At 33.2% G+C, this 10,579-nt stretch overlaps 1 protein-coding gene across 4 annotated transcripts; it reads right to left on the reverse strand.

Annotated features, from left to right (window-relative positions):
- Positions 1-3,646: 3,646 nt before the first annotated feature.
- LOC136806683 (CUGBP Elav-like family member 3) lies at positions 3,647-9,402 on the reverse strand. 4 transcript variants are annotated; one of them, XM_067063271.1, is made up of 10 exons: positions 9,144-9,402; positions 7,581-7,663; positions 7,222-7,399; positions 6,954-7,033; positions 6,307-6,790; positions 5,847-5,900; positions 5,007-5,069; positions 4,750-4,893; positions 4,438-4,578; positions 3,964-4,276 (listed from the first exon to the last, which is right to left on the reverse strand). In XM_067063271.1, the coding sequence occupies exons 1-9, from the start codon at positions 9,328-9,330 to the stop codon at positions 4,451-4,453; spliced, it is 1,401 nt and encodes a 466-aa protein (XP_066919372.1). In that variant the 5' UTR covers positions 9,331-9,402; the 3' UTR covers positions 3,964-4,276; positions 4,438-4,450. The 4 variants fall into 4 exon arrangements, with proteins under 4 accessions (XP_066919373.1, XP_066919372.1, XP_066919370.1 ...); XM_067063269.1 differs by having other exon boundaries at positions 4,201-4,276; positions 5,664-5,900; XM_067063270.1 differs by having other exon boundaries at positions 4,203-4,276; positions 5,838-5,900.
- Between the last annotated feature and the right edge of the window lie 1,177 nt (positions 9,403-10,579).

A 10,579-nucleotide genomic window follows, 5' to 3' on the forward strand; every position in this document is an offset into this window, starting at 1 on the left:
TGAATAAGATGTTTACACAAAATGTCAAATTGAAACCGACCTTTTGGCAATGATACTCGGAATACAGACTATTAATTAGAGAATAATAAAGAGATTCAAATCAACAAATTTAGAAAGCACCTGAGATAATTAATCTACGAATAGATCCTGTTTTGTGCACGTGAGAAACGTATACACTCTAAAGCTGAAGAGGAGAATCTTTGAGTAAAATCGAGGAGCAAGCTAATTTACAAGCACTTCAAAAAAAATCTAGGATAAGGAGTATGAATTATCTGTTCCAAAAATCCAGGACCAATAACTTAGAAAAAAAGTCAGATATCCCCATTTTTCCAAGGAAAGATACCATTCAGAACAGATAATTTATACTTTCTAGCCGTTTGGCTGCTCTTGAAACCTATTGGCTTTCACTTTCGTTTTTAGTCTACATGGCAACACTGTTTTGAATGATAACCAGTATATGTAAAGAGCATGGCATTCATCGCATCCCTTTAGTATAGTGATGTGCACAGAATGCATTTATCTATGAGATTAGGTGAATAAGAGCTCGAAAAAGAGAATGTCATAAATTTCTTTGTACGTCAATTATTTTAGGTTATTGATAAGCCGTAGCATGAGAAATCCGGCGGTATCTTAGTCGGGAGTTCCGGTTTCTTTTTGAGCTTATAGAAATATCATGACACTGCTTCTTTTCACTCGTGCTAAATAAAAGTGTATGGGAGGAAAATAACTGATTTCCTTTCACAGTGGGGTCACAGTGTTATACAGGATTTAATCTAAAGCTGCAAGGTGAATTCTGTATTCAAAAACGTTGCATGAGCGATAAGGGCACGTGATAAAATGCAATTGATTTTAAACAAAATCATTGCACGATAAGAATAATTTTTATGAATGTCGTATACATTTTAATATTCATGTTTTTTTTTTCGTTTTCAAAACCAATATTCAAACATTGTTTAATCGAACCTATTCATGTGTTTAAGCAACCAAATCGAACGTAGAAGAAACAGATCTTTAACTTTAGTGTTTACACCTTCAATTTGTAAATAAAATTGGAAAATTTCAACATTTATTTTTTAAACATGGATTAATTAGATGTTCAGTCGCGTTTGAACGTTTGAACGATTTTCTAATGCTTGAAAAACTTTTTTTGTACGTTTTCATTAAACAATCGCTGAACCAAAGGTCAAACAACGTTTAGTATCTCCATCATTTTCATTTCATTAATTTTTCATTAGAATCGTTTTTTATAAGCATAAACTTGTTCTGAAATGTTTCTTATAATTAAAATGTTTTTATCTCCCTAATGTGAATTTTTAACAAGAAATTTTTTTTTCTAAAAAAGAGAGAAAAGGAAAACAGTAGAAGCCTTCCTTTCCTCTTAAAATTTTGATAATTGAAAGTCTTTAAAATGTATTCTTTTAATAAAAATATTTGACTTAGCTTTTAAAACGGGAAGTTGAGTCGGTAGAATGGAAAGCAAAAAAAAGTGAACAAATTGTATGATATTTTTCCTATAGTACGTCCTATCTTTCCATTTTATTTCATTCATTCTCTAGTTTATCACATCTCGTATAAGAAAACAGTCAAGAAATATATAAATGTTGGGAACTAAGGACAACAAAGCATTACAAACTATACGCAAATTAATCGAAACTCAATGCTCTCGCTTGAAAAATAGGTCAATAGTTGTAGTGAGAATTCAGCGCAAATTCAGTATAGCATCCAAAACAAAGAACAAATGAAATGAAGAAAATAAGACGATCAAAAAAAATATTGAAACAAAACAAATTAAAACTACCTCAAAATATTATTGGGGCTTTTGAAAAATGACATAACCACAAAAATAACAAAAAAGTGCTTTCACTACTAATAACTTAATTAACATACTAATTTTTTTAATGATAAATGGGTGAAAAAATACGAACAGCCTTAAAACAACTGCATTTATGCTAAAATTCAAATATAATTACAGAACGTTTTTTCCTATTTTATTTTAGTCTAATATCAAATTGCAAAAAAAAAATCACTATTTTATGGAATAATAAAATGGAAAAGTGACAAAATTTTGCGAGGAAACAAAAAAAAAGAACAAAAACAAACCAGACCACGTAAAATCGTTCACAAAATAATAATAAAATCAACTGCCATAAAAATTATACACAAAGAGAAAATCAAAGCCACAGATACGAGTTCGGACAGGTTTTTGAATATGAACTTTCTGAAAATTACTGTCAAAATTTTGATTATAAAATTTGAAATGCAATGGTCCAAAAACCTGAGATGGCTATAGGTAAATCGTCTAAAATCGTAGCAAAAAAAGAGTGCTGTATTAGAGAAAAAATAATTTCTAAAATATTAATATCAACATGTCCTGCATTTTCTGCTATAAACCAGGGGGTAAAAACTAGCTACATTTTCATCAAAATACTCGACTCTAAATTTTTTTTTAAGTTTTGCATAATTTTTTGGATGATATGTTAATAAATATCTTTTTCTTTTAATTATTTCATATTATCAAATAACTTAATGTAGAAAATTCGTATATCATATAAAATTTTGGAAGTTTCATAAAGAGCCAAAATGGGATCTTCATGTGGATCAAAAAAGAGCCTAGAAATAGTCGCTGAATGGAATATCTTATTGAAAATTCGATGAAACAAAAATTTGAGAAAATTTGATCACACTTCTAATTTTTTTTTAAAGATTTTAAGATATAGGTGGCAAAAAATAGCTGAAAGAATTTCTTTATAGTGTATAGAATTCATGATAAAAATTCTAATGATCACAAACTAGCAACGACTATCCAGGCAACCACTATTGTTATCAAAGGGTGAACACTCAAAAACCAGTACTGGAATTGCTACTACTGTAAAGTTAAGCAAATCAAAATGCTTCGAATCATATTGGCTCAATTAACAGCTCATTTAAATGGGTGTGACTCTATAAAATATTGAGGTGTGATTAAGCAATTCACCAACAGGCTTTTGCATGTTCATTTTTCTTTTCTAAAAAAATTTTTTTTTTATCGCACAGCCAATATTTGTCTTGGTTTTCAATAAATATGTCTCGTATATACAAAAAATGTTTGTAGTCCAATAAAAATATATTATTTCTTAAATATTATCCATTATGATCCTTTTTTCTACGAACAAAACATGAGCACAAGATCTTTTATCTACTTTTGAGATTGACACACGCTTAAAAAGTCCACACCATCAAAATCAAATCAAAGAAACAAAACAAAAGGTCACAGGGAGTTTTCGCGTTGGAAAGATAATAAAAAGACAACGAGGTAATAATAAAAAGAAAAACAGGGACAGAAAACGAAAAAAAATATGAATAAATGTTGACATTTTTTGAAAAGTGAAAAAATAAAAAGCTAAAATTTTTACAGAAATCATAAAAACAAGCTTTTTTGAAGAGGAAAAAACCAATTATCAAGCAGCAATACGGAACACAGGAACATACACGCAAAAAATACCAATCTATGGTAAAAATACAACGAGAATGCCTAAAAATAAGGCAAAGTGGGTTTTTTTTTGAAAATTTCAAACAAACATAGAATAATTTAAAACATAACGAAGATCAAGACTAACAATTTTGTTGCCAAGCAACTAACAAATATCAAAAATCACATTTTGCTTTATTAAAACAATGTTCTCTATCCAGTAAGAAGGGCTATAACATTTGGTTACGACTTTTTAACACATCTGCAATATAAATTATAACACATCTGAGAAATTACTTTCTGAAAGGGAAAATATTCTTTTGAGATCTTTTCTTTTCAATGTTTCCAAGGTAGCATGTAAAAACTAATGAAAAATAGTCGAGAGCTATTTCTTTTCCTTCTATAATAAAAGACGATCCAAATGTATAGCCACGACATTAAAAAAACACGTCAACAAGAATGATGATTAAAAGAAAAAATATTAAAACAAAATGTGAACAGACGAACAAAAAAAATTCTCAAGAGATACCAGGCAACCAGAATTCATTTATTTACATCATACTTATAATAGAATCTTGAAAAAGAAAAAAAAATAATTGCAATGGCATCTCATTGAGCCCGACAGACAAAAAAGAATCTGACTCAAAATGAACAAAACAAAATTTCAAACAACACACATCAGGCATGTCAGCATGGCTGTCAACCAGCACATATATACCATAATAATCGTCATAATAGGAACATAAACAACACCAAACAACAAATCAAGCCAATTCACTATAATTTAAAACACTCTTACCAGAATTACCAATCAGCAATCAACATCGGCTAAAAGATAGAAACAAAAATACAATTAATCAAAGGATAGACTAAGAATTCAACAAAGTATTAGTCCATTTTCGGAGAAGATAATTATATAGTACACTGCTAGAAATATCAGACCCAATAAAAGCATGGCTACTTTTTTGAAAGCTACATTTTCAATTTACCATGCATGTTTTTTTAATATGGTTTGTTTTGGTCTTTTGGTCGCTTCAACTGAACCTTTAACCGCTTGGAACCAACACTAAATCCATTCATTGCTTCAATAGCTTGCCTGGCACTGTGTTGGTTGTCAAAACTGACAAAACCTGAAAAAAAGTAAACATTACAAAACATTGCAAGTTACAAAATGATACATGTGCTAAAGTTTAAAAAGGATAATTTACAAGTAACACAATGAAAAAATATGAGTGCTATTCACAAACTATTAATTTCATCTGATCAACAAAAAAATAAAGTGTTTATAAAATAACAATTACCAAAACATTTGCTCAACAACGTAGGTTTGTCAATGAAGACTTTAGCAGAGAGAACATTTCCAAATGGCATAAAGGTCTGCATCAGATCAGCATCGGTAAATTCAGGTGGAAGGTGGTAAATGAACAGATTTGAACCATCAGGACCTGAAAGCAAATAAAAATCAACATGATCAATAAGGTTCTTGCCAGTAATAACAATTAACTTTAAATAGAAAAATAAAGTCATTCAAAATAAAACAGACAAAATAACAATTAACCTTCTTTTTGGGGTTGTGCGACATTCTGCCTTTGTAAATTTTGATACGCTTGTGGAAGTGCAGCTTTAATTAAAAATAAACAAGATTTAGAAATACCGAATTCAAAGTAAGCACATAAAAATCTAAAGAATAAAGCTCTACGAAGAGTCAACATTAGAAAGTATAGGTTTGCATAATTCTCACATGATCAAATAAGAATTGCTAGTTGAAGTAGCAGAAATATAATGGAAATGATACATATCAACCCTCATCTAGAACTATGAATAATATCTACTTTAAATATACAGGGAAATCATTTACACATCCCTCCTTTTTTTTAAATGGTCATTGAAGGTCATCAATACAATTAGACAAAAACAGGACAAAGACAAACACTTATCAAATGCATAAGACAATGACATACATTATGAAAGTTGCTGAACAAAAATGTGAAAAGTAGCTTGAATGCAAAATCAATATTTTAAAATTTCCACACTTCTTGCACGCAACTCCCAACTTCTTGTGCACACATAATTTATAACATACAATAAAAACAACATGACAAAACAGAAAGAAATGAAAAGCAACAACACAAAGATGATAAATCTTCAAAATAAACAAGAAGTTTTTGACACATTTCCTATGCACTTGATAAGACTGTTTGTTTGACAGTCTTACCAACAAATTGCTCGACTCCTGAGTAAGCAGTTTGCCATTGCTCTGCAGAAATGTTAGGCTGGGCCCTATTGACATTGGAGGTAGGAATATTTGGGAGGCTTTGAAGTGGCCCCGAGGCTGCTGCTGCAGCAGCAACTACCGCTGGGTTTGCTGCAACTTGAGTAGAACTTAAACCTGTCATACTTGCAAGATTAGCCATATTGTTTAGTCCACCAAGGTTAGCAATAGAATTGGCTCCTAAGGGAAAAAAAGTACTAGAGTTTAGGCTTTATCTGCTTATACCCCAACTCATTCTGTCTCATATAAATTGTTAAATCAAACAGAATCAAAAGGAGCTTGCTTACATTCCCTGTTTAACTAAGTTAATTGTTTATTCAGGTTTATTAATAGTAGAAAGAAAGTTGCAACCACAGGGCGATACCGCTCTTTTCCCAGGATTTATTTACTTACTCTTGACCCTTCTCTTTAGTTACTGAGCATCAAGCAGAGAGGCATCAAGTACCATTTTGGGAATATTTGATATGACCACTTGCCCGGCTGGAGATCAAACCAAAAACCTTATGCAGCGTATCCCAATGCTCTACCTCTATACTAAAGCACTGTTTATTAACATTTTTCAATCATTATTGAATCAATGTCATACCTGATATGTTAGTTTGAAGAGCAGACAAACCATTATTAGCTAATGGATTTGTTGCGCTTTGTGACGTGGTGAAACTACTTGTAGGTAACTGTTGACCAATACTAGAACTGAATAGTGAAGAGTTTGCTTGTTGTGTTTGAGTAAGTCCTTGTAATTGTTGTTGTTGCTGGTTTGCCATTGCAGCCACGAGAGCAGCACTGACACCATTTGGTAAAGTGTTATTGTTCATATTAGCGAATCCAGGATTACTAACAAGCTGAGCTGGAACAGGTGTATTTGGCATTGCCATTTGTGTTAAAAGTTGTTGATATGCATTATTTTGTCCTACATTAGGATATGCATTGTTTATTAAGCCTCCAGGCATTCCAAATTGGCTCATTGTCATACCAAGTCCGACTAAATTAGTTGCCATAGCTTGCATACGTTTTTGCAATTTGTCCTTTTCTGTATCAGCAATTTTAACAACAAGAGGTGAAGAGCATCCCTGAAAAGATTGTAATAATGTATACATATTTGATCAAAGGGTAAAGTAAAATACCTACAGTCAAAATCTAATTTCTTCAATACCAAAATGTAAGATAAAGCTAGATTTAGTATATCAACTTATTGCAAAAGTTGGAATTAGTGAGTCAATGAAGAATTCATACCTCCATAGTCTGAGAGCCGTGCAACTTTCTAATAGCATTTTGTGCTTGTAATCTGTTTGCATATTTGATGAATGAACAACCTAGATAAAAAAGAAGACATTCATCATTTCAACATTTACAATGTTAATAAAAATGTTATTAAATTTTCTAGAATGATCAGAGATATACCACCATTAGACAGGGTCATAAAGGACCCAACAGGGTCCATTAGACCACATTTTGAAAAAAAACCTTGTAAATAAAACAGACACAAACAAAACAATTTTACCTTTACTAGTTCCATCAGGATTTTTCAAAACTGTCAGTTCTTCTATCGTTCCAAAGGGGGAAAACATAACTCTTAGGTCTTCTTCATTTAATTTCTTGGATAACATTCCAATGAATAATTTTCTATCTTCAGTTTTCGTCTCTGATACTGCAGGTTTGACTTGCATTGCATGGCCACACTAGAAGATAAGTAAGAAAGTCGATATAGTTAGAGTAGAACCTGCTTGAGTAAAATGAATATTGTCACTGTATATACCTTTCAAGATTCAAAAGTGTGTACAAACTAATATTATATATCTTATAATATTATCAATCTTAAAATAATGGACAATATTACTGTAACCTGAGCAGAATTCTTACCCCTGGAAGTGTCTTTTTTTCATGAAGTTCATTTTGTGCTTGCTGGGCTGATTCTTTCTCATAGTATGTTAAAAATGCACATCCTGAAAAAAAAAATACTTTAATTTAATAAATTATAGATATGAAAGAAGAAAAACCAGCAGTGAAATTCATAAAATTACTGAACAATTTTCAGTTCTCAAGACCCAAGGCTCTTGTGACACTTTTTTCTGATTATTTCTTTGTCAAGAAGGGTAAAAGTCAAGCAGTTGAGTTTAGGTTGTTGCTTTTCTTTAATGCTAATAATATTCTGATTATTCTCTTTGCATAGGTTTTGCATATTTTCCTATGCAATCTGACTGCAACCAATTTGGCAAAATGATTTTGCATGATAGACAATCCTGCCAACACAACAGACTGAAGCACCAGGCTTATCCTAATGCCAAGTGTTGAAGGATGAAACTTTTTATCTCTGGACAATCTAAACCTGGCACATGGATGTGGATCAATCCAATGAGCGCGCAAACAGTAACAAAAAAGTCTGGTGTCAAGAATTGGTGTAAGGCCAGAATCGCAAATAACTTGTGTTCGCGTCGTTTTAGGCAATAAAAATGGAGTCATTCGGTCAGATTCGGTCAGTGAAAATAACGTCGGAAAAATGGATTTTCAAACTATCAATCAGGCAGAAATCAAATCTATCGAAAATTGAAAATAAACGGCCCACTGTCTTCTTGTTTATGTAGACGGTCCGTCAACTGTGGCCCTTTCTTGGATTTCATGTGATCACGATACAGCCCCTCTTTTTTTGAAATATGGTATCTCTGTTTTATGACTAAGGAGATAATAACACGTTCACGGAAAGGATTGGATATTATCTCTGTTTATATTTATAAATAAAATTCTTCCGTAAAGGGCCATTCCAGAATTTGTCTGTAACAGGGGGGCGGACGACACAGGATTTCCGAGGGCAAAAGTTTTCACCAAAATTCGAAATTTCCAAGGTGAGAGAAGAAAATGTATGAATTTCCAAGGCAATTGAATTAAAAAAAGGCAAAAAAGAGTGGAATTTCCGATGCATTTTGCAAAAGTACATGGATTTTTATCGGAATTTCCGACCACCACTGGAAAAAAAAAAATTTCTGAGGCTAGAAAAAATTAAAAAATGCACGTCGTCTGACGTGGGGTAACAAAAATTTTCTGGAATGGCCCAAAACAATGAAACGTGCGATTGATGTAAAGATTGCGGGTGGGATGGAATTGGATAAAATTCCGACAATTTTGCAACTTCTTGACTCAAAATAATTGGAAAATTAAGAAAAATTATCAGATGGTCAGACGACACAACACAAGTTATTTGTGGTGATTGGTGTGGCCGGCCTAAAAAACTGTAACACAATTTTGTCTGGTGAAATTTAAATACTTTTATTCAGCACCGGATAAAATCACAAGGCAATTCAGTGCGTTGGCAGTGTTGTCATCCAGCCAGGATATCATTCAACAACACAAGAATTACAGAATTTGAAAGTGCAACACATTAATTAGATTAAATTGGCCAAAATTTTATATAGTAATTCCAATAATAACCTTTATGTTGACCAGTGTATTTATCATGAAGCACAGTAAGGTCATGTATTTCACCATATTGATCGAATATAGGTTTCAGTTCTTTTTCAGTCCATGTTCTGGGTACTTGTCCAATAAACAGTTTACAAGCTTCTGGCTCTTTGGCCATACCAATATTATTTGTTGATGCTGTCATATCAATAGTCATAATACATTTGGCTTTTTACACTACACAATAAGCTACTCCACAAACAACTAAACAAACCACATAAATATTTTTCTGAAAGAGAAAGAGAAATACAAACTAAATTATCCACGAAGTTTTACAGTATAAAGTTTTTCAACACTTTGTTGACAGTCTGAACTTTTTTACCTGACTAATAATTCCGAAGTAAGCGGGAAAAATTTCCAAACGCTACCATAAGTGGCGTGATATTATGGAGAGACTGTTTGATAATTAAAAATGAAATGCCGCCACAAGAGACTTCCGGATAGCTATTATTATCTCCTTAATGTCATGAACCGACTGCCATGAATCCGTATGATTTTTTTATTGAACTCGAATCAGTCAAATAAATACCACTTTTCCTGTGCGCCAATGAATGCATTTTTTACGTATCTAAGTGTTTTTTGATACTAAAAGGCAGCAATCGTACAATAAGTCCCACTGTGTCATAGATTCTGATGAAAAGCTTTTTTTATTCGAAAAAACGTTTTGATGAATATCACGTCCAGTTCCGGCGCCACGACGCCGGACGTCCGATCGCTGACCAGTCTTAGGGGTCCTGGAGGCCCGGAGGAGAACTATCCCTTGGGTCTTTCATGTTGTGGCAAAAAAGTTATGTGTAAATACTTACATTCTGTCAGTGGATGATGCCAGCAGCCTAGATACAGATAAACCCCCTAAGGGTTGCGAGCTGACGGGGGGGGGGCCACCCGACTTTCGAACTTTGGACCCTTACCGGGACTAAAAAAGAGAAAACCAAGGAAAATTTTGGGAATTTTCCGACCCTTAGCCTAAGTACCCCCCCCCCCCCGCCCGGGGATAAACCCTTGATAAGCGGGATGGGGCGGAACCTGGGTTAATAACCCAGGTTCCGCCCCGCCCCGCCCAGAACTTCAAAGAGTAGGTCGCTCGCACCGCTCGCACCGAAGTCTTTTTTTCTGATATGTGATAAGTAGTTAGAGACACAGATATCTGTAAAGCCCGAGTGTGATAAATTGCGTGGGTTGCGTGCCTTCGTGGGTCGGAAAAAAATTCGTGGGTCCATGAAAAAAATTCGTGGGTCCGAAAAAAAAATTCGTGGGTCCGAAAAAAAAATTCGTGGTTCCATGAAAAAAATTCGTGGGTCCAAATAAAAAATTCGTGGGTCCATGAAAAAAATTCGTGGGTCCAAAAAAAAAATTCGTGGGTCCATGAAAAAAATTCGTGGGTCCAAAAAAAAGATTTGTGGGTT

Source organism: Clytia hemisphaerica, unplaced genomic scaffold (assembly GCF_902728285.1).
Source record: "Clytia hemisphaerica strain Z4C2 unplaced genomic scaffold, Clytia hemisphaerica genome assembly, whole genome shotgun sequence".
Classification (NCBI taxonomy): domain Eukaryota; kingdom Metazoa; phylum Cnidaria; class Hydrozoa; order Leptothecata; family Clytiidae; genus Clytia; species Clytia hemisphaerica.

Coding starts and splice junctions, on each gene's coding strand:
- LOC136806683 (XM_067063269.1), bottom strand. CDS start 9,330: ATGACTATTGATATGACAGCATCAACAAATAATATTGGTATGGCCAAA. Junction 5,901..6,306: donor TCTTCAAACTAACATATCAG/GTATGACATTGA, acceptor TTTTTCCCTTAG/GAGCCAATTCTATTGCTAAC. Junction 4,894..5,006: donor CGCACAACCCCAAAAAGAAG/GTTAATTGTTAT, acceptor ATTTGCTTTCAG/GTCCTGATGGTTCAAATCTG.